This window comes from Danio aesculapii, chromosome 10 (genome assembly GCF_903798145.1).
Source record: "Danio aesculapii chromosome 10, fDanAes4.1, whole genome shotgun sequence".
Taxonomy (NCBI): Eukaryota; Metazoa; Chordata; class Actinopteri; order Cypriniformes; family Danionidae; genus Danio; species Danio aesculapii.
This window is the reverse complement of record NC_079444.1, coordinates 24,517,567-24,540,028: the sequence shown is the minus strand read 5'-3', so window position 1 is coordinate 24,540,028 and position 22,462 is coordinate 24,517,567. Positions and strand designations below refer to the sequence as shown.

General features: G+C 35.3%; 1 protein-coding gene across 1 annotated transcript; it reads right to left on the bottom strand.

The window, feature by feature from the left end:
- Positions 1–3,497: 3,497 nt before the first annotated feature.
- paxbp1 (PAX3 and PAX7 binding protein 1) lies at positions 3,498–22,393 on the bottom strand. The gene is given in 20 exon segments (XM_056466549.1): positions 3,498–3,802; positions 5,382–5,536; positions 7,666–7,812; positions 8,346–8,412; positions 8,533–8,609; positions 10,198–10,319; positions 10,424–10,574; positions 12,214–12,413; positions 12,505–12,620; positions 14,617–14,719; positions 15,267–15,390; positions 17,133–17,322; positions 18,128–18,348; positions 18,515–18,632; positions 18,867–18,915; positions 18,918–19,045; positions 19,047–19,065; positions 19,857–20,039; positions 20,397–20,516; positions 22,023–22,393. Coding segments are annotated over 20 exon segments (2,682 nt in total). The 5' UTR covers positions 22,297–22,393; the 3' UTR covers positions 3,498–3,684.
- Between the last annotated feature and the right edge of the window lie 69 nt (positions 22,394–22,462).

Here is a 22,462-nt window from a genome sequence, read left to right as displayed (position 1 = left end):
TGTGTGTGTGTGTGTGGTGAAGGGGGGGGGGGGGGGGGGTCGTTTGTGATGTAGGTAGCTTACAGTGCATGGATCGAGTTTCACTGAAGTTTTGTAAAGGCTCCTCCCGACCTTTTACAATTCGCTGATGAGAAACCTGCGCTGAAAGAGTCAAATCTTCTGAGTGAGGAATTTAGAAATAATCAGGGTTTTTTTTTTTCAGAGCAAAAAAATAAATAAATACAATTTTATTACATACAAAATAGCCTACACCCACTAAAATGTCAATAAGCGTAACAAGAGTTCATAAAAATCTTGTCAGGAATCTACAACAAGAATCAATTGATGACTCCAATTGGGAATCATTGTATCTCATCATGTTTATAGTTTGAGGCAATCCTTCAAACCATCAGATTTTACCCATTTTAATTACCCCCAAAATGACATATTTTGTTGCCATAATTCTACAATTTGTATTTGATAATTGTGACAGAAACGTGGTGAATCATTTGAGCTGATTTTTTTTAACAAAATCAACTGATTTCACTTCATGAAGCTTAACTTATGGATTTAAGAATTCTCCACACCTCAGACAGAATTGATTTCTTTTGAGTTGTGGATATATTTCACTACTCTAAAACAATTTCTTTAACAAACTTTAAAAAACATTTATTACTATTTTGAAATATTGTGTTTTCTAAATGGGATATATTGGCCCCCAAAGGACATTTTGGAGTTAAAACAATCATGGTTGCCATATTAAATTCAAGTTTCATTCCAAGCCAAAATGCTCAACTGGCCAGAGACCACTTTGAAGGGTACAACTGATGAACACTTTGGGCCTTTATTATCCTTTGCCCTGGGAAGTTGTTTTGGTGTCAAACACTGTGTTATAAATGTAGAGCTCATCCCTATGCCCAAACAACCTTCGAAGCTGTCAGTCCATTGGGGTAACCCTTCAAAATGATATATGGGTGAACAGAAAAACAAATCCTTTTGAGCTAGAGAGTTTGCCAGCAGAAGTGTGCCAAATTGCTCTTTAACGGTTTTTATGGGCTGCAATAAACATCCAGTCCAAAACAACAGGAGCCTCCACACCTTTACTGATTGTCCCCTAAAAATGAACAACCACTGCAGGGAATTGACAATTACCTATTTATAAAACAACAAAGATAGAATCAAAAAATAGAATCAAATTGTGTATAACGTTCTGCTTCAGGCTGAACCACCACCAGAAAGACACCTGAGGGAAATGTTGACAAAACTACAAGCTGTGTTATATGCAAACTCTTGAATGCATGTAAAACAATCACTCAATCTTGCCTTCCATGTACACTATATATACACACACACTAGCCTGTAAGAACCGGAAATCTGTTTTCATCCTTAAAATACAAAAATAAAGCTAAAATCAAAAGTTGAGTAAATATGATTTGTGATTCAAACACTGTAACTAAAGTGGAATATTATTATAATGCATTTTATTATTTTTTATTTTATTTCCATTGATATATTTAATCTTAGCTTTACTGTAACATAACCCAACATTTTGGTGTTAATTACCTTATAAAATATAGTCATAAAATATAACTATTGTATAAATGTTCAAGACTGTCAAGTTCATGTTTAGAACTGTATTGTTTTCTTTTTATCTTACACGATCAAAATTTTAGGTTAAGCATCACAGTTTCCACAAAATGTTTTTAATGTTAATAATATTTAATGTTTCTAGAGCATTAAAAAGCACATTAGAATATATTTTGACCCTGAGGACTGAAGCCAAATGATGACATCACAAAAATAAATGACATCATAAATTTTAAGTATTTTTGATCAAATGAATATAACCTCAGAGAGCAGAAAAACGATTTCAAACCCCTGACCTATAGTTTCAGTTGGAGCTACCAAAAAAAGGGCGACAACTATTATATATTTATACCATGAGACTCTTGAGTGCTTCATTCTGATTGGCTGATGAACAGTGTGCAATTATTATCAGGGAACCATTTGGGCAGGCAGGTTTGCATGCATTACACTGGCATGCGATCAGCCGAGGACAAAAAAGAAGGAAGACGAGACGAGATATTTGGGTGTGCAATTTTAAATAATAGAAATAACAATTGTAAAAATAAATAATAATAATATTCTTTATATAAATATTTGTTTTTGGCCACACAATTAAGTTTCATTTTTGTTTTATCAGTTTAAGTGTTTAGCAGTTTAATAGACACCCAAGTAATATTTAATAGGTTTAAACTTTGTACCTCAATGTTGGGACAGATCCACACACCGGCGCTAGATGGCGCCACTAGTCAGTTCTCTTGTGCCCAAAGAATATAACTTTCCCTGTAATATAGTCGACTATTTATTCCACATGATAAATAAACTACTGGTCTGTCTGTCAATTCAAACTGTAAAAATATTAAGTCCAGTTGAACTAAGCAGCCTAATATATTTTAACATTCCACCCTGAAAAAAATATCATACATTGCTAAAAATAGTTTATTACTTTCACTTTCCTTCGGCTTAGTCCCTGCTTTTAATAGTCTTGTTATAGTCTTTATATCTTTATAAATTTGTACTACATATCTCTTATTGTATGACTTATCAGGTATTAAATTTGAGGTGCTAGGCTGCAGCAGTGAAATAATGCTAACTGATGACTTACAGAATGTAATAACAAATGTGCGTCCTGCAGCTGTATTTATAACATTCATAGAGCGCACGTGGTCGTGACATGCAAATCTGAGCACGGAAAAATTGTGCACAGCATTTAAAGCGATTTTATATCACATATAGGACTACACAATATCATTATGTTATAAACAGAGTAGCCTAGGTAGGTCTAAAATTACATCCCTGAAATACGTCCGGAATGAAGCAGGTTGTCTGCTTTGATGATGATGATGAAGACACCTTTGGAATAAAAATTGCTCCATTGAGTTCGGAAAATATTGGAATCCATGTCACTTCATAAGAATCACTTGCTTGCAGGTCCATATCACTACACCAGATGATTCAGTTGGTTCACAGCCTATAACCATCGACCTGTGGATTGTGCATTCATTCCTTATAATTCAACAGCCCATCCATCAATTACTCCTTACTTTTTCAATCTCAATCTCAAAAAGTTGTATAAAAAATAAAAAACCTGAATGTCATTCACCCTTTATTTAAGCAAATAAAACATTTCAAGATCCAGGAAAAGGACAAACAAAAAAATAAGTACATTCGTTACGGTAGCACATGGTTTTGTTTGCCAGTATGTCATGTTCATTTGATTAGAGATGAGATTGGCACACGAGCGAGTCAAACACTTTTTTTTGGGGCACATGACTGTGCATAAATATTATTTTGAACGTTGTTTACAATATGCTGCATGTAACCTGCTCTCAAAGAAATTCCGCTTTAGTGCAACCAGAACCAAAATGCGAATTGTAAAGTGGTCTTTTCTTGAAGAGAAAAGTTTAAAAGATCCATGAAGACCCTGCTCTTTAAAAAAAAACTGAAGTAAAAAGCTGTGATGTCTCTTCAGGAAAGGGAGTAAAACTGTCCTAATACAAGCCCAAATCAGTGTCAGTTTCACTGGATTTCAGGAGATCCTGATCACTCAATTCCACCCATGTGTCAGAGGAAAACCCCTTCAGCAACACAACTAAAATGTACAATATTCACAGTATTTACATGGTCCCATTGCTTTGCCTTTCATTTGTTCTCAAGAAGAGTCTTTATATCCTTGATGCCATGTTCAGACGCGACTGTGATCACATGGTCTAAAGCGTTGAGGCGTCCCAGAAGCCGAATCACCTCCTTTATGCGTTCCCTGTGAAGAGAAAAGAAAAAGGTTTTAATAATAGCAATGAAGGTTTGATGTTTAGATTGCATTGCCTTATGTACTAAGTTTCTCTGGTTTCAGTACGCGTGTCTTGGAGTAAAATGTTAATATTTGTCCTTTTCTATAGATTTGTCTGTGCTGTTTGAGATGTGATAATTAACATTTCTTCCAAATGTCAAAATAAAAGTTATAGTGATTAAGAATCTCAAGAAAACCTCTGAGAGAGAGAGAGAGAGAGAGAGAGAGGTTTGAATGTATTGCCAAATCCGCTTCCCTGGCTATTCCATAGCAAAACAAGATCAAATTAACAACATTTAATAACTATATCACTTTTCTATAATAATAAAAAATACTACTTTAAAAAGACATCAACAGCAATAAATAAAACATAATATAAAAATCTAAAACAGTTTTAAGGTTTGCTTTTGATCAAAATTGGACTATTTTTGAAGGATTCACATTTAAAAAACATTTTCTTTAAAATCTCTTCAGATAAAAATATTGTCTGATAACACTAAAAATAAGGCATTTCAATAAGTATGTTTCCCAAGATGATAAATGACAACTAGTCAGAATAGCAAATGTTTTCATTTGTTGCGGTTGAAAAACGCAGGGTTATTCCACCAAAAATGATTGCGTACTGTGCTTTTACGTTCCAAAAACACATGGTGTACCACCCTGCCTTTTTTGTTGACAAGAAATAAATCACTAGGCAACGACTGAATCAGCAGCGTATTGTGCATGAGTGTTGCTGTTGTTGATGTTATAATTGTAATACTTAATAATATTTTGATATTCAAGATTTGGATAACTTTAAGCGACCACTGATGTCCCATCTTTAAAAGTCTCCGTAGTCATCTTGACAACACAAACTATGCGGTCACCTCAACAGAAGCCCCGCCTCTGCTTTCCTTTGGTTGGAGAATGTTTTTTTCCGCTCAGAGTTGACTATTTTTCAACTGCAAGCGCACAGCGTGCAATGGCAAAAAACGCGAGCCGCAACAGGCGGTTAAAACGTGATGCGCGCAGGACACAAGCAGCATGCAAAACACTCACAGCCATTAGTAAACTATTCAAGAGATGCACCTCTCAATGCAAAAAGCGCGTTCGGTGTGATCGGCCCCTAACTCTTTTGAAGTATCGTATCATATCTATTATTTCATGACATGTCAGTGTCATTGGCTATCTTCACAGCAAAGACAATTCAGACTATAAAAAACCCAATACAATGTTTTTTACATTGGTTTAAATGTAAAAATTTTCCTGGATAAACTTTTCTGGAAGTTTTCATAAAAAAAGTCTTCTACGAACATTAAGAGCAGGACAGTCAAATGAAATATATGTAACTATTTTGAAGTAGTTTTTTTATTATGCTGTCGTCAAATTAATAAATAGCTAAATTAATATCAGCATATAAAAAAAAACAGCACTTTTCTGTTATTTATGGAAAAAAGCTCTATATGACAAGATTTTTATTTTAAATTTGGAAGAAATGTCATCTGTAGTTTACAGAACATTAATAACACTCAATTTCTGTCATGTCTTTGTGTGGTTTCTCTTGCTTTACCTGACGTTCCTCTTCTCCACATCTGATCCAGCAACACAGCTGCGATACAGGCTGCTGGACAAGTGCTTCAAGAATCTGCAGAAGTTCTCCAGTGGAGGGAGCGTCTGCTGTCCTTTCAGACCGCTGAACCACTGCACAGGGAAACACTCCACCACCTGACGGCAGCAGAGAGACACATTCAGAGCTTCCAGAACACTAATCTGTAAGCACTACACTATAAAGGACCATTCTGTCACAGGATTAATATAACAATAAAAAAAGTAATTGTGACTTGTCATCAGTGTGCGAAACATACACTGATGATCAGGGGGTCAACTTTTTCGGTAATGTTAGTTTGTGTAATACATTTGATTCACCGAAGAATGTATGTTTTTAAATTACATATAATTTATTAATGAAATGTATTTAAGTTTTCAGCATTTATTATGGGAAATTAAGTGTGTTCTGACCTACAATATTCTCTGATTAGCCATTTCAGATGTTACTGTGGGTCACAAACTATGCATCTAATTTGACTTTACTTTTAGGCTATGGAGAAACAAACACCTATTTTACAAGAACACTTACAATGTCTATTGATGCGGTAGATCTGCATGTTTCAGACAGAGGAATTAATATTTTTTTCACATAGATTGGTGTGATTATGCATTCACAGTTATGAACCGTCATATGGGTGGTCAAATGTATATTTATACTGTATTATCTATCATTTTAATCATTAACACTATTATTTAAAATACAGATCAGAGCAAAAGATTTCTCAGTTTTCTTCACAATTTTGAGTTCATCTCAGAAATCAGATTTTTGAAACAGATTCTTAAATTCTGACGTGAGGTGTTGCATATGGCTACAATTCAAAGAATAAGATCAGAATTGCAAGATTTTGTTGCATGTCAAAACTGTGCGATATTAACTGAGAAATGATTAAAAGTCAAAATCATGAGATGGGCTAAAAACTTGCAACTTTGAGGTAAAGTTGCAATTTAGAGAATAACAGAACTGGGATGATAAACCATAACAATTTTTGTTGTGCATCTCGATTGTCTCTGGAATGGATTCTGACCTTATATTTTAACAGCAACTCTAGACAAATTCTAAAAAAAAAAACAAACAAAAAAAACTCTAGCCACTAGACAAATGTTTAACCACAAACTGAAACGCTCTGAAACTGAAAGAGTGTTTGCTTGAGTCACGTACAGTGGTCGAACAAACTTGCACCTCAGCTTTCATGCCTCACAATTAATGTGACTTGTGGAGCTTTACTCTTCTTTGGACTTTCAGCAGTGAAACTTAAACCATACTGAACTAAATTGAAATCCAGTTAATTTCAATCTACTAGAACATCCATGTTAAGCTGCTTTGACACAGTCTACACTGTAAAAGTGCTATAGAAATAAAGATGAATTGAATTGAATAATGTAAACACAACTCACTATAAACAATCCTTTAATTAACTTAAAATTTTCCTAATTTTATTAAGGATTATTTTAGGTTCAAGCTGTATGTGTTAGGAAATGGAAGCAATCTGTTTATCTGTTGGTAAAAGCTAAGCTCAGAATCGATTCAAGAGAGAATCACAATATGTTATGAATATCAAAGCAGAATCATTTCTCTAATCACAATGCATCAAGTTTTCATCCTAGCCCTAGAGAGTAACATCAGATTTGGGGAAGAAATAAACAACTCAGAAATGTGAGTAGACAGAAATTTGTGACAAAAACTAAAAAAAAAAAAATAAAGAATTGTGGAAAAACTTCTCAAAAATGTAACTACACGTCGCAACGCAAGCTCTGTGATTGGTTGGCTTGCTATGCTGTGATGAATGTGGGTGGTGCTGAGAGCCACGAGCCCAATGGAGCGAGTGTTTACAAGCGCTGAGGCCTGTGAAGGAGCTCCAGATGGAAACTTTTGTTTTTCTTTTACGTTTTGATTTAAGTTGTTGCACGTCTGCCGGTTCATGCCTCTGAATGAGTGAGTTTGAGCTACTTGTACATTAAGGTAGCATTTAGGAAAACACCCACAAAGAAACTCAACACAGAGGAACATTAAAACCTACTGCCAGCTAACGTTTCGGAAGTGCTATTGCAGAGCAACACAAACAGCATGCAGAAAAATTAATGGATGATGCGTAAGGCACGCATCGTGGGTCACGGCAATCACTCGACGTAGAAGTATAAATTAGCCTTAAGATAAAAGTTGAATCCATTATATTTTTAATATCCCATGGCAGAATTAAAAACAACAGAACTGGTTTAATATGTACAAGCTCATAGAAGTTTCCTACCCGCCGGCATTTCTCTACATGCTCCTCGCTGGCATCAGTGGTCTGCAGAGCTGAGAGAATGTAGCGGTTCAGTGTGCTGTCAATGGCCAGATCTTTCAGCGCAGGCAGAGACAGGATCCCATCCCACATTAAGATATTCCCAAGAAACTAAACACAAAAACAGAGAATCCACATAAAAAAATCATTACATTGTAAAAGATTAAAGTCCGCATGAAACTGAAGTTCCGACCCTATTTTTTTCCGTATTGTGCCTCAGTTACTAGAGAAACAGTGGGTGTGACTTGTTTTTTCTACTGGAAACTGATTGGATGTTGTAAAAGTAGGTATTTAATTCAGAAAGATCAGGAAAAGAGTTGGTACAATCTAACAGACACCTCCTCCTCGCCATTTCTGTTTGTTGTCATAGCACTGACAGGTAGAGGGGCGTGGTTAAGTATGTTAGCCACGCCCAATACCCCAGACAGATATAATCTGAGAATTTAACAGCAAAAATACAGGAAGTGCAGATTTGAATTACATAACAAGCAAACTTTTTTTCCCCTTTAATGACATGCACAGATGAACTGTTCACCACAAAACTAGCAAAGCAAGCTAACAAAAATCAATATGTTAGTTTTGATTTCATTTGTTCTTAAAATGAAAATGAATAAAGTGATTCAGACGATAACAGAAAGTCTTACCTTCACACAAGACCAAAACTGCCTCTGGGAGAAAAGGTAAGCACCAGAGTTTTTGTTCTCCATAACACTGCTGGCAAAGAAAACAAAGTGTCACATGCTGGTTTACAAAACACGTGGGCTCAAAACTGGAAACTAGAATATAAACAAAACAGTGATGCAGAAGAGATGATTAGGCGTTCACACTCACTTTTTTGGAAACAGAGGCAGGAAAATGTCATCATCAAGAGTCCGTCGAATTCGCATGATTACTGTCCTCAGCAGCTCCTGAAAACAAACAAGTCATTAAGATACACATTCAATTCCCTTTTAAATTAACACTCTTTATTATACAAAGGATATTTGTTCAAATCTGGTTTCTTTTTTTACATTAGATTACTAGAGTACAAAAAACATAATTGGAACTATTCTGATGAAATAAATTAAGGTTATGAAGCAAAAATGAGTACACATAAATAAATTAGATTTTTGTTGTAACATTTTAGCAAATAACTGAAATCAAATGCATATAGATATCAGTCGTCACCTAACAGCTGAGTGTGCCAGCAGATACACCTCACCAGCAGACTCATGTTTATTTGTCTTGGTTTTGACATTTTTGTATCAAAGTTAAGGGAAGCGTGACGGAGCATGTTCTATGCTGTTGATTACATGACAATTTTTATTTCTCATTTTGTAAAAGTTTACAGTAATACAGGTATCTGAATGTATTTACATTTTAAAAGTGAATAGAATATTTGGCTTTTCAATTTCAAAAACATAAATCTAGCTGTAGTGATTAAAGCGAAATGCATTATTATTTCACAAATACACACTTTAATCACTATTTACTGTGTTACAACATCGAAAATCATGTCAAATCAATTTAATGTCAATTGACTACACTGATGTTAAAATGACTGTCCTGCAATTGATTTTGTCGTGCTTTTTGATGCCACCGTTAGATGTCAATATGACAAAATCCAGTGTAAATTAGTAAATTGGAATTAATCTTATTTAAATATTTAACATTACGATAAAAGCTCTGGAGTTTTTATTGCAGGGAGCAAAACATAATGCAATGTAAAACATCAGGAGATGAACAAACAAATGTTTATCAAAAGCCAAACATCTCATATTTGTACTGACATTTTAACATCATATAATGAATGAATAATCAAGTGAGCCTAAATTGCTTGAGTACAACATTCATTCATTCATTCATTTTCTTTTCGGCCTAGTCCTTTTATTAATCTGGGGTCGCCACAGCGGAATGAACCGCCAACTTATCCAGCATATGTTTTACGCAGCAGATGCCCTTCCAGCCGCAACCCATCTCTGGGAAACTTGAGTACAACAAATCATTATAAAATATTACAAGCACCATAAACATTAATGTAATATTTATGAATGATTAACAGTAAATAAAGCCACATGAACCAGGTAGGAGATATTTTTTAGAATAACAACCAATCAGATGACAGAAGGCATGTAAAAATATAATTAAATTCTATAGTATGCTATTGACCTTATTCTTCATTGGAATCTTTTTGGCTTAACACTTCCAGCCTCATTAACTTGCATTGATTTTTAGCCATTAAAAACAGCTTGTTACGCAGCTTCATGTTGCAAACTGATATTTTCTTATTATATTCTTCTTCTTTTTATGTATAGTCATAAACACACTGGTTTGTAGGGCAAATAGTTTGACTGATTTCTGCTGTTCATTATTCCTGGAAATTTCTCCCATAGGCAACTGAATCGGAAGTTCTAAAACAATCGCAAAAATGAGCACACATCTGCATTGAAGAATAAGGTCAATAGGATTAGATTTAATTAAGTATTTAAAGAACTGCAGTCTCATCCGTTCACTGACTTGTGTGTTGCGGTTTTCGCCGTGCAGGACAGTGGGATAGTCTTTCACCAGTCTCTTCATGAATGCCACCAGTCTGGACGTCTGGCTGCTGGACAGTGGATCCCAGATCTGATCCGTCAGCACTGAGGAGACACAAAACATGCTTTAAAAAGAGCAGTTGAGATGCTGTTCTGAGTTTAAAAGCATGAACAGAACCATACAAATGAAGGAAGATTAATAGGCTAACCTGCTAGTTTAGGAAGCAGCACTCTTTCTACAATAGCAGGAAGCAGGTTGTTATCCACGTCTTCCTCTTTCTTTAGAGCACTTTGCTCCCCACAGCCATAGAAAAGCAGAGACTCAAACCATAGCATGTACTCAAAGTTGGAACACTCCACCTGCATAGACACACACAAATGACATTTATAAAAATTTGTTAAATAAATAAAATAATAATAACTGCCCTCATGGCAACTAAACACAAATGTGATTAAGCAAAGCAGCAGCTGTCATGTACATCTTATCAGTGACGCATGGCTCAGCACTAATGTGCTGTTGTGCAAATAACAAAGTAAACAGAACCAAAGAAAACATTATACACTGCTACATTATCAGAGCAAAAAAGGAACACACTTAAATAGTAACACAACACAAAGTATTGTAGGATATGAAAAGAGCCACGTTGAATGTAAATATGAAACGCATACTATTTGTCACAATTACAGTGTTGTTAGAAGTAATCCTGTATACCACAATTGTAGGATTTATAAACAGCAATTAAATCAGTTGTATATGTTTTTAGTTACACATTTACATGTATTGTGCACAATTATTAAACAGTGCACATATCGAAGATATCTAAAGAGAAGTCTTTCACTCCATGTAAAAAATCCTACACTTTTCTTTTGTTTGACTAAACTCGTTTTACTAAATATTAAAGGAGATAAAACGAATAGACTATAGATATAATTTTCTATGTGAAGCTGCTTTGACACAATCTACATTGTAAAAGCGCTACAGAAATGAAGATAATTGAACTGAAACTATAGATATGAGAAGTAATGAAATTGTTTCAGAGCACTGTGATGAAATGCTGGTTAAGCATATAAATGTAAACAGTCATAACAGACCAGAACGCAGAGCTAAATGTGTTATAACGTAAATGTAAGGAAGAGACTGTCGTGTATTAAATACCGAACTTATAATCAGTGAATATCAGGTGGTTTCACTTTCGGAGTGCGGTATAAATTCATCGTATTTTGGAGTTTTTAATTTTTGAACCAATTCAGTGCTGCTTGTCAATTTGACAAGGTTTCTACGTTCATTCTTGCTGTCAATTGCAGAAGAAATGATCGATAAAAGGTTTCTGATAAACCACTGTGATAGCTGCAGGCGCTGTGTGACGTGCGTGCATGTGAGGGGTAGTCAGATTTATCCGGGGAGTCAGATTTCGATACAACACCGGCACTGCATGTTCCCCAATGTCGCATCAGTGATAAGTCATTCTTGAACGATTCGTTCATTTTGAACAATCTTTGTAGAATCAGAGTGAATCGTTCATTTGCGCATGCGCACGTTTGTACAAGTGGAGCTCGCGTGTTACCTTGGAGTAGTCTGAAAGCGCACGTGTGGCCTCAAACCTTATCGATATGAAAGATATTGGATAATACCACATCACGTTGGGGAATCGTATCGATATATCCCCAGAACCCGATATACCGCCCAGCCCTACTTCACACCAGGCATAGATCAAAATGTGACACAAAGCAAATAAAAAAATGGGTCATACTTTATTTTGACGGTACGTTTATTGAATTTAAGTTACATTGCATCTACATGACAACTAATTCTCATTAGATTATAAGTAGACTGTTAGGTTTGGGTTAGGGTTGGGCTTAGGGTTAGAGTTAGTATTGACATGTACTTGCAAAGTTTCTTATAGTCTGTTGAAGGAGCAGTATCAACAGATATTAAGCAGTCTACTAATACTTAAATGGACCATCAAAATAAAGTGGTACCAAAAAATGATTTGCTTACCTCCAGTGGAGACCACGAGATGAGCTGCAGCCGAATAAGAGGGTTGAAGAGTTTGGGCAGACACAATCCAATGTAGGCGTCTCTGTAGCAGCTGTAATACAGCTTTCTCCAGGTCTCAAAGTGAGATTTGATATTGTCCAGAGAATGGAAATCCTCCACCACATCCTCAAACACCTTCTTTGACTCTTTTAAGATGCGCTCTGCAAATCCAGTAGACAAAAAGTTCATTAATAACAAGCTGATGGTATTCAGGGGAGCTGATCTTGGATTGGTGTGTGTTTGGTTGGTCACCTCTCTCTGAGTCGAAGCTGGTGATGTCAGTGGACGTCTCTTCATCATCACTAGACAGTCCTTCCTTGTGCTCTGCTCTCTTGTCGTTCTGCTCACGAGCTTGTCTGCGACGAGTTCTATGTGGAAGCATCAACACAACTTTTACAAACTGAAATACATCACACAAACTCTGCCAAATAAAAGTAGATACAGACTTTAGATGATTTAGATGAATTTTTTTTTCCTCTTCGATGAACTTAATTGTTTTTTTGGAACTTATTTTTGGTAACAGCAAACACATTGTAAAAATAATAATTAAATAATAATAACTAATAAACTAAGAAAAATGATGACAGAAGATATAATAATTTTAGTTGTTTGTTAATTTGAGTGTTCTTTATAGTTTGAATTTGCATTTATTGATATATGCCTTTAACATCTGGCAAATTGACCACCAATGAAAAGTCTTTGGGCTAATTTGGATACATTAACGCTCTTGTAGAATGTTGATTAATGTACACTGTCCCTTGCTGTGAAAATTTAAAAAATAACAAATAAAAGGGGGAAGTTATTACCAAGTTTAGAAAATAAATACAATAAATAGGGTTGGATATCGTTTGGGATAATTCGATACCGTGCTAAATCAATACTTTTAAAACAGTACCGGTGCCAAAATGGTGCCTGAACAGATACTTTTGAGCCACAAAATTATTTGACAAAAAATATATATTTTAGTCATTATAATTAAACAATATAATTTTATATTTATAATAAGTTTAACGTATACATCAATTCATATTTTATACATTTTAATTGTTTTAATAAATCTCTTTTGATTATTTGTTTGTTAGCATGAATTTATTATTTGCATTATGCGATTAACATTACATTAGCTTACTACTAACCTGTGGAAAGACTGTCATTAAAATCAGTGACACTCCTTTTTCTAGGGTTGGGGCTTGTGGACTACGTTACATGGACATCAGTAATCTAATGATTTGCCTTATCTGAATAAGACAATAATCAGATTAAGATGTTTATATGAATTGCTTTTTGAATGTTCCTTTTATGATTCTGTTATACATGGTATAGTACGTTGATCGATTACCATCAATGAGTCACCACGCTATCCATGTTTCCTCTGGAGTTTCATATAATTTTCATTTTTCGACTTTAACTACAAGTCGGCAGTTTCACTTTCATTCAGGTACATTTCTGTGACAAACTGACTGAATGAGAATATGAAGTAAAGACTGTTGGAAGAGTGTTGTTTTGATTTAATGTAATACTGCACACCGAATGGAAAGAAAAAACCTTTGCATTTCATGACATGAGTGTCTGTGGTTCTTTAAGGTAAAAATCAAGGTAAATCAGAGTATTGGTGTCCATGTAAATGTAGTCACTGAAAGTGCCAGACGATGTTGCAAGCTGTCAAAGTCAGTGCATTCCTCTGCCTTTAAGCTGATTTCATGTGCCCTCAAACGTTTCATAAAGTTTGACGTTTCCCACTTACACACAACTTTGTAAAGCATTTGCTGCATGTTGGGTTTCAGAATACTTGCTTGTAAAATATAGCCATACTTTAGAATGATTAGTTTAAGCTAATTGATGAACGCGAATAAGCGTTTGATGAATCTGAAGGGAGTTGCTCACCGGATGCACCATATTGTAGACATTGTCTTCTACAGTATATCTAAGCAACAAGAAACACCTAACATCGCCGACGGTGTTCGCATCCTTCAAAGTTTTTTAGAATTAAATGTTTAGAGGTGGTGTGATACAAAGCGTATCTATATGTGCCTTTGATATACCCATTGATGCTACTTATGTCCTTGTCACAGCACCAGTGGCACCGAAATTCATATGCCAATTCGGTCCGGTGCATACCGGGTACAAAGGTGCCGGTACCCAACCCTAACAATAAGTCTGTATTTAAAGCTAGCTAAAGTATTTTTTAAAATGAACAAAGACTGAACAATACGCTACAGTATTTATTCATCTTTGTTAATGTCAATGTCAGTGTTGTTCATTGTTTGACTAAAAAGATTAGAATATTAACTAATAAGTAAATACTATTAAATTTAACACATTTTTAAAACTACTTTATTTAATTCTTTTTAAAACTGTAATTACCGTCTGGCTTCTCTTTCAGCTATCCTCCTCTGCTTGGCGAGCTCCAGATAGGCAGTGCGATCTCGGCCAAATGAGTCCAGGTTAGGGGCCATAACAGCCTTACCTGAAAAGGAAAGAACTGATATTAACCTTCAGTAGAGCTAAATTCACCAGCCCAGTTACAACACTGACATCACACTGTGATATTTATTGACCTACTCAATACATCATACTAAAGGTTTATGCATTAGTACACACATTTCAGTTAAAACTTAGGAAATGCAATTTCATGCACAGTGTTTAAGGTTTTTACACTTGTTTTCTGTTGTCACCAGAATCCATTTTTGAACTTTTGACACCATCAAAACTGCTCAATTTTACAGAGGTGAGATGGAAACTCTCCTCCAAATAACTTACCTGCTCAGCATCTTAGCAATGTTTCAGTGCAAACACTGATCAACAAGAAGGCAGTAAGCTTTCACCATCCAAAAGCCACACACTTTCATTTGTCAATCACACATACACACAAACAAACACACACAGGACTATCTCTGTGTATTATTCTCATCTACAAATAATCATAACTGTGTAACAAAACAAAAGGAAGAAAACAAAAACAAAAACTATGAGGCCATTCAAATAAAAAGTAAAAACCTTCAAGATGGACTGACTTGAAAGGCTGGAAAACTCCGACGATTCATCTTTAATATCATCCTGTCTTCTCTGGACGAGACGGGACGCCCGCTGCCGAAGTAACTGGTGCATGGCGGCCTCTAGCTCCAGAATGACAGGCACCTGAAAGATACGATGCTTTTTGTGACAGCTGAACCAAACACAAGGGGCCGGAGACCGAGACGAGGGGCTCAGTGTGTTATGCTGTGGCATGGAGGAGACAAAGCCAAATCAGACCAAATTCAGCCATGATTAGCTTTTGACAGGAAGCCCTATAAATCTGGATTCAAGTTGGTTTCCATTTGTGTGAAGCTTTTGAGGTTTACCCTATTATAATCACCCCAAAAAAGACTGTTAGAGTAGTTGGAGAGTACTGAGAAAGACTTCTGCTCAAAAATACAACTGAAATTATATTCCAAAGTAGTTATAAATAAAATATGTAGAAGTGCAGCTGATTCTATTTACTTTTCAGTGGACTTTAGTGGCTGTATAAAAAAGCATATGTTTAAGAGTTGTAAGCCAGGAGAATCTTATAAACTTTAACTGAAGCAGTGTATGAAAGCAGGACAAACTTAATGAGACTTTTAAAGCCAACAAAGTGCTTAACTCAATAGTTTTTTGGCACATACCACATATTAATGCATAATGATATTTCCATATCTTTGAGACAAGCTATTATGCATTCAATTCATAGCTTAATGCAAAGAGCTTTGTGCAATATCTACAATTACCCTACAATTCAAGTAATAAAAATATCCCTGTATAGGCAGATATTTTTTTATTTGTAAGATATGAAAGTTACATAAAAAACGAATAAATAAATAATTTTTAAAGTGAAAGAGAGTGCCATTTACATTGTAAAAAGTGAACATCAAGCGGTTTACATTTTAGACTAGATGTTGACAAATTCAAATGTATTATCAGTAAATGTATAATCTATTTTGGAACAAATTTGAGGCAATGACTCCTCCATTCAAAAACAATCCTTTGATTTTCTTCAAAATGAATCAACGGTTTTGAATGAATCGTTTGAATGATTTAGATAATCAGAGATTTGATGGCATCTTCTAGTGATTTTAACAATTTATTGATACATGATATGCCTAATCCAACCAAAGTACTAGCACATCAGCAAATATTGCTTAATTGGTACCTTAAATAATAATAATAAATACTAATTAATAAGACAACTTGTGTCAATACTGCAGACCATTTTAGCTTTTTAAAGGGCAGCACAATCCACTAGTGTGATAATTTTACCATTTCTGCCTTTTATTACTTTACAACAACACTGTAACTATTTAGTTAGTGGCTAATATATTGGAAGCCTCACACAAAAAAGTATGAATGTGAACTTATAAATAATACATAGTATGATTAATAATGTGAAAATGTATAAGATAAACCATTTAAATCTAAAAACACTTTTAGTAATCTTCTCCATGCCCCAACAAAGACACCAAGATTTGTGCATATTGGGCCTCTTTATAGCTGAAAGAAATGAGACAAATACAGAAAGTCCATCTCTTTCTGCATCAGCTGGGGAAAAAAGATGGTGGATTACACCATAATCCATGAACTGATGAAAACATGAGCCGCTGGACTGCTAGGTTAATTAATAAACATCAAACACAAGATTTTTTTTTTAGTGTGTGTATATATAATGTGAATGCTCTCGTTTACTTTTCTGATCATTTCAGATAAAATTCATTGTGAAAATTCTTATTAAGTGCAAAATGCTGACTAAAGCAACATCCTTCAAATACATACAAATAAATTAATAACAAATGCAGTGGAAAAAAATAAGAAACTAACAGAAAAACAACAAACAGCAGCAACGTAAAAGCAAATGCATTCATTCTTACCTTTTCACTCAAACACTCAAGCAAGTCTCCAACATACCCTCGCATTTCTTGCAAGAATCTATATTTGTCTGCGGCCTCTACAGAGGAGCCCTCCAGGACCTGGATGGCCTTTTTGGAGGCCTCCAGATCCTCCTGGATCTGCTGATAGCGCCGGGCATTAGTATTGTGCCCCTGACGCATGAAGCTCAGCCTGGTGCACAGGGGAGTCAGAGAGAGATTTATTATTAGTGATGAGGCATCACTAGGGTTGCACATGTCCTGACCGTTTTGTCTAAAAGCAATGGAACATGTTGTTTTTGGGCCATTTCAGATGTCAAAAATCGTTAACTGAAGAAATAACATTTAATTCAATTACCTTTTTGACCGTACTGGTGTCAATTTCATGCATAGACTACAATAGATACACATTAATGCTTGATTAACAACACCGCTTCCTAATTTTCCATCAATACTGACCTAAATTCTTAAATCTAAAAATCAATCTTTTGAGTCTGTGCTGCTTTCTGTTGAGAATTTCACAAAACATTATTTGTAGTACCTACCGTTCAATAATACCCTACTACTTTAATATGAAACAGCTTTCAAATTTCATCTGCAACCAAACAACTATTCAATATTTGGTTGACCAAGCCTCTTCTAATCAACGAAAATTTAGTCTACTATTCAATAGGCCAGCCAATTAGTATTTATTGGTAAATGTTACACCTCTGCTGTACACGGAGCAACAACACATGGTCTGAAATATGCAAAAATTAACTAGGATCCACATGCAAGGAAATTTGCATCTTGTGAGCATCCTTAAATTATATTGTTTTTATAATTCAAAAGGCAAGCTATCATCCCGGCACGTGCATCAAATTAAAGGAATTAAAATGGGAATTATAATAATAAGTGTTGATACACGTTGGTAAAATCCTAGGAAATGCCAACTAGGAACTGGGGATTTTGAGGGGGGGTTACAGTGACCACCGATGAGAAGGCAGTTCAGACCGTACCTGTCTTGGAGACGTTTCTTTACCAGATCTGTGGTTATAGGGGTCAGTTCACAAGAGGGAATGGGATAGGGAACTGACGGCTCTGCTTTCAGCGGTTTGCTACTGTCAAGTCCTGCTGTGGCAGTGGTGTAGTTAAATGGCATGGCATAGGATGCACCATACGGCTGAGCATCATAACTGCCCTGGTAATACATGCTTGTATCTTCAGGCTGGGTTTGGACCTAAATGGATATGATCAGTAAAATCATTAAACACTGTTCTTTAAATCAATCAATCAACAACAAAAATAAAAATCATACAAATAAAATATGTAATCATTATCAATAAATAAATATGTCTATATTATCTATATTTAAACAGGTAGACAGACACTGGTTTTTAGCATACCTGTGGGATGCTAATGCCCTTCCTGATCTGCTCCTGCTCCCAACGGCTCACTTCCTCATCCTGTCCATTATCTAGAGCTTCATCATCACTGCCTTCAATACCTAAAACACAACACAGTCAAAATGAGCACAAAGGTCAGACCCTGGTTCCATACATGTCTTTTCCAGATTTAAGTTTCTTTGCACAATTCCTATTAATAGTTTGAAATGACTCATTTAAAATAATGTGACATTAATTAGACAGTCGCTCTAAAGAGGGTGAATGGGGACTTCTAGAACTCTATATAAGGATTTTAGATTACGAGTTTCGAGACTGCGCACACACATCAAACACTGACCATCTCCTCTGCTATTTCTGCCTCTGACTCTTCGTGTTGACTCCACTGAAGACGATTCTCTTTCATCTTCATCATCATCCATGTCTCCATTTTCATCGTCGTGAACGAGACGTTTGTTTGTCGTGTCATGCTCGACCAGTGGAGTTGTCCTCCACGACGGCTCTCGAGCCATCTGACGACGTTACGTGCAGCTGAATAAAGGCCGCATCAGGATCTCACCTGTGGAAAGGTAGTGTAAACACAGATATCTTATAAACTTAATTTAATTATAATTAGAAAGAAACTAAACAAAATTAAATGTTTTTCAAAAATTTTGTTAAAATACAAAGATGTAAAATGAGAAACATAAACATTTTACTTTGTAAAAGCATTCAGATTATATGAATAAAACTGTAAAGTGTGGTGTATGCACAATCCCAAATCAGAAAAAGTTGTAGACAGTATGGAAAATGTAAATAAAAAAAAAAAGGGTAGTGATTTCCAAAATAGTGAATTCCAAATAGAAGAACTTGACTGGCCTGTCTGCATTCCCGACCTGTCTCCAATAGAGAATGTTGAAAAAAGGAATTACAAAATGATAAATGCTTAAGTGTTCCAACTTTTTTTTTAAATGTGTTCCAAGAACCAAAATTGGATTACATGTTTATTTTGAAAATAAAACAATAAAAATCACAAGGAACACATTAAATAATGTGTGTTGTATTGCTGAAATACAAGTCAAAGTAAATTTGGAAATCACTACTTTTTAATTTGCGTTTTCCATACTGTACCAACTTTTTCTGATTTGGGGTTGTACATTCTGCTGAAGTGAAGATAATGGCTCAATCCATATATAAAAAACACCTTTAAAATAAAAAAAAAACACTTAATGACAAGACAAAAACTCAAAATTAATAGGTGTGCAAAAAATGGTTTTAGCCTGTATCTCTTTCTCTTAAAAAGCCCAAATAGCCTCATCATATTCACATTGGTCTTGTGATTTGTGCTACAGTTTCTGATGGGAACTCTCACCTGGTCTGAGTAAGCTGAGGGCCGACAGATTTTCTTTAAATGCTCCACCTGCAGACTTCTGATCACCCTCCTCCTCCTGATCCTCATTGCTGTCCACCTCCATTTCTTCTTCTCCTTGTTCACTGCTGGCTCTGCTGCCCTCTAAGGGCTCCTCTTTAATAGTGAGATTGTGACCACCTGGACCAAACAAGATAGTAAGTGATAATACAGACTTTTGTGTTTTATTAGCTAGATCAGAGGAATTGTTCGGTGGAAAAACATTAAAAAGAATTAACCCTAAATAATTAAGTAATTTAATAAAAGAATCTAAAAAATTTTAATATTTAACATAAAAATTGATACAAACTATAGTCTACATAGTGTAATAAAGCAGTCTCTGGAATTATATTTGTGTTTCAGAGTCTAACCAAATTGTTGGAACAAAATGGGGCTGAATATATACAGTTTATATTTTGAGGTTTTCCTCAAGATTAAGACCAGTTTCTTGATCTATCAAAATGCATGAAAGAATGAAAAACAAAATATGTTTGGTACCAAGGCGTGTGCTTTGCTCCGGTACGTTCTTCTCCAAATCCTCCTTGTATTCTTTCTTGAGCTGCTTGACGATCTTCTTGCTGTGGTAGGACTTCTTCACACGGAACACTTCTGCTTCATCTAATAGAGACAGATGCACAGTGAAAATAAAGTGATTAATGAAGCTCGATTTCTGAACTATTTGGTCCTGACTTGAAAAAATAAATCAACTCATAATTTAGGCATCACTAGGCTATGATGATGCACTACAAGAGAATGTTTCTGAAAGCTTAAATCCCACAAATTGTATACATATTTTTTTCTTTTCAATTGTGTGATACAAAATCTAGCTATGATTACAGAATCTCAAAAATCTTGCTTGTAATCACAAGAACAAAATCTGAATTATACGAGTAATTCAATTTGGTACATATAAACTAAGGCTGCACAATATATCATTTCAGCATAGATATCGCAATGTGCTCATCCACACAATCACATCGCAAAGATCACTGTATTTATATAGAATATATATGACTTATATATATATGACGCATAAAACATTTCTTACTTACAATTTTTGTCTTGTTTTTAGCCCGAATATTTACATTTTATAGGGAAAACAAGATTAATTCACTCACCCCACTAGCAGATAATTTCCTTCAAACAAGCAAAAAAAAAAAAACTCTTATTTTTCACTTATTTCTTCTGACGGTAGAAGAACTAAACAATATTTTTTTCGAGACAAAAAGAAAACCTTTTTTTTTTTTGCATTTTGATTATTCAAATTTCTTATTCAATTACACAAATACTGTTAGACTACTAGACTCCCCAGACAAACGTCAAATAGAGCTATTAAAACCATCTTCTGAAACCATTCATACCACTATATGTATCACAGAAAAATAGAATATCGCAATATCAGATTTTTCCAATATAGTGCAGCCCTAATATAAACCCACAATTCTTACGTTTCTACTCATATTTCCGACTTCTTCCCTCAGAACTTTGACATTAAAAACCTATATTAATTGCTATTGCATGAAGTCCAGTTCTGAGGTGGGTGGCATGTTCAGTTAGCTTTCGTGAGGATGCCCTGCAATACTGAGAATAAAAGGTCTAAATTGCAAGTTTATATTTCACAATTTGCAATCTATAAAACACATTTGAGAGACTATTCCTCAAAATTCTAAGATAAAAATATAGTCAGAAGAGTTAGATAAAAATGGGCAACACTTATCTTTTTTAATCAGTGTGAGAAACAAGCTTCCTTACAAAACACAAGAACAACATCTAACGTTAGCCAATTAATATTCAACTAGAGAGCAACTTAGAAAATTATATCCATTACAGATACTTCCATAATGTTTAATATTTAATAATTGTCTTGCCTCGTCAATTTTCACTGCAACTTTGAGCGTTCGCTGTGAATATTCAAATTACAAGCGGAGTCCTAATTGACTAAATCTAGCTTAACGTAATACGCCAAGTACGTCAGTTAGGGTTTTTCGGTTAACGTTAGATTCGAACACAACCTAACAACACTGCAATGAATGAGATGATAACTAAACTACATCTACACTAATAACTCATGAATCATCGTTTTATGTATAATAATGCCTGTTTCGTGGTGCAGTAAATGCGCACCTTCATCATCCTGGAAGCTCAGCAGACTTGCTTTCGGCTCATCTCGGATCTCCTTCTTCTTTTTCTTCTCTTTAACGGCCTTGACTGCACCTGGCTGAAATCCGTTTCCGTGGTTGTTCAGCACGTTTACTCCGGGAGCGGGGCCGCTGCTGGACTGACTCGGGCTCGCGGACTCTTCAGCCCCGGGCCCACCGGATTGCTGCTGCTCCTCTTTCTCCTCATCTTCCGAGTCATTCCGCCGCCTGAAATTGCACCTCTTAGCTTTTTTAAACATGGTAATGAAGCGTCTAGGAGAGTATATGCAGACTGGTTTTTATAATTTTGCAGAGCGCCAGAGATGATAACAAGTCCACCATTTTGCCTTTGACGGAAACGCTTTAGTACTTCTTTGTATGTTTAGATTTGCTAAACAGCAGCCAATACTCGTTGCTGCCACCTAG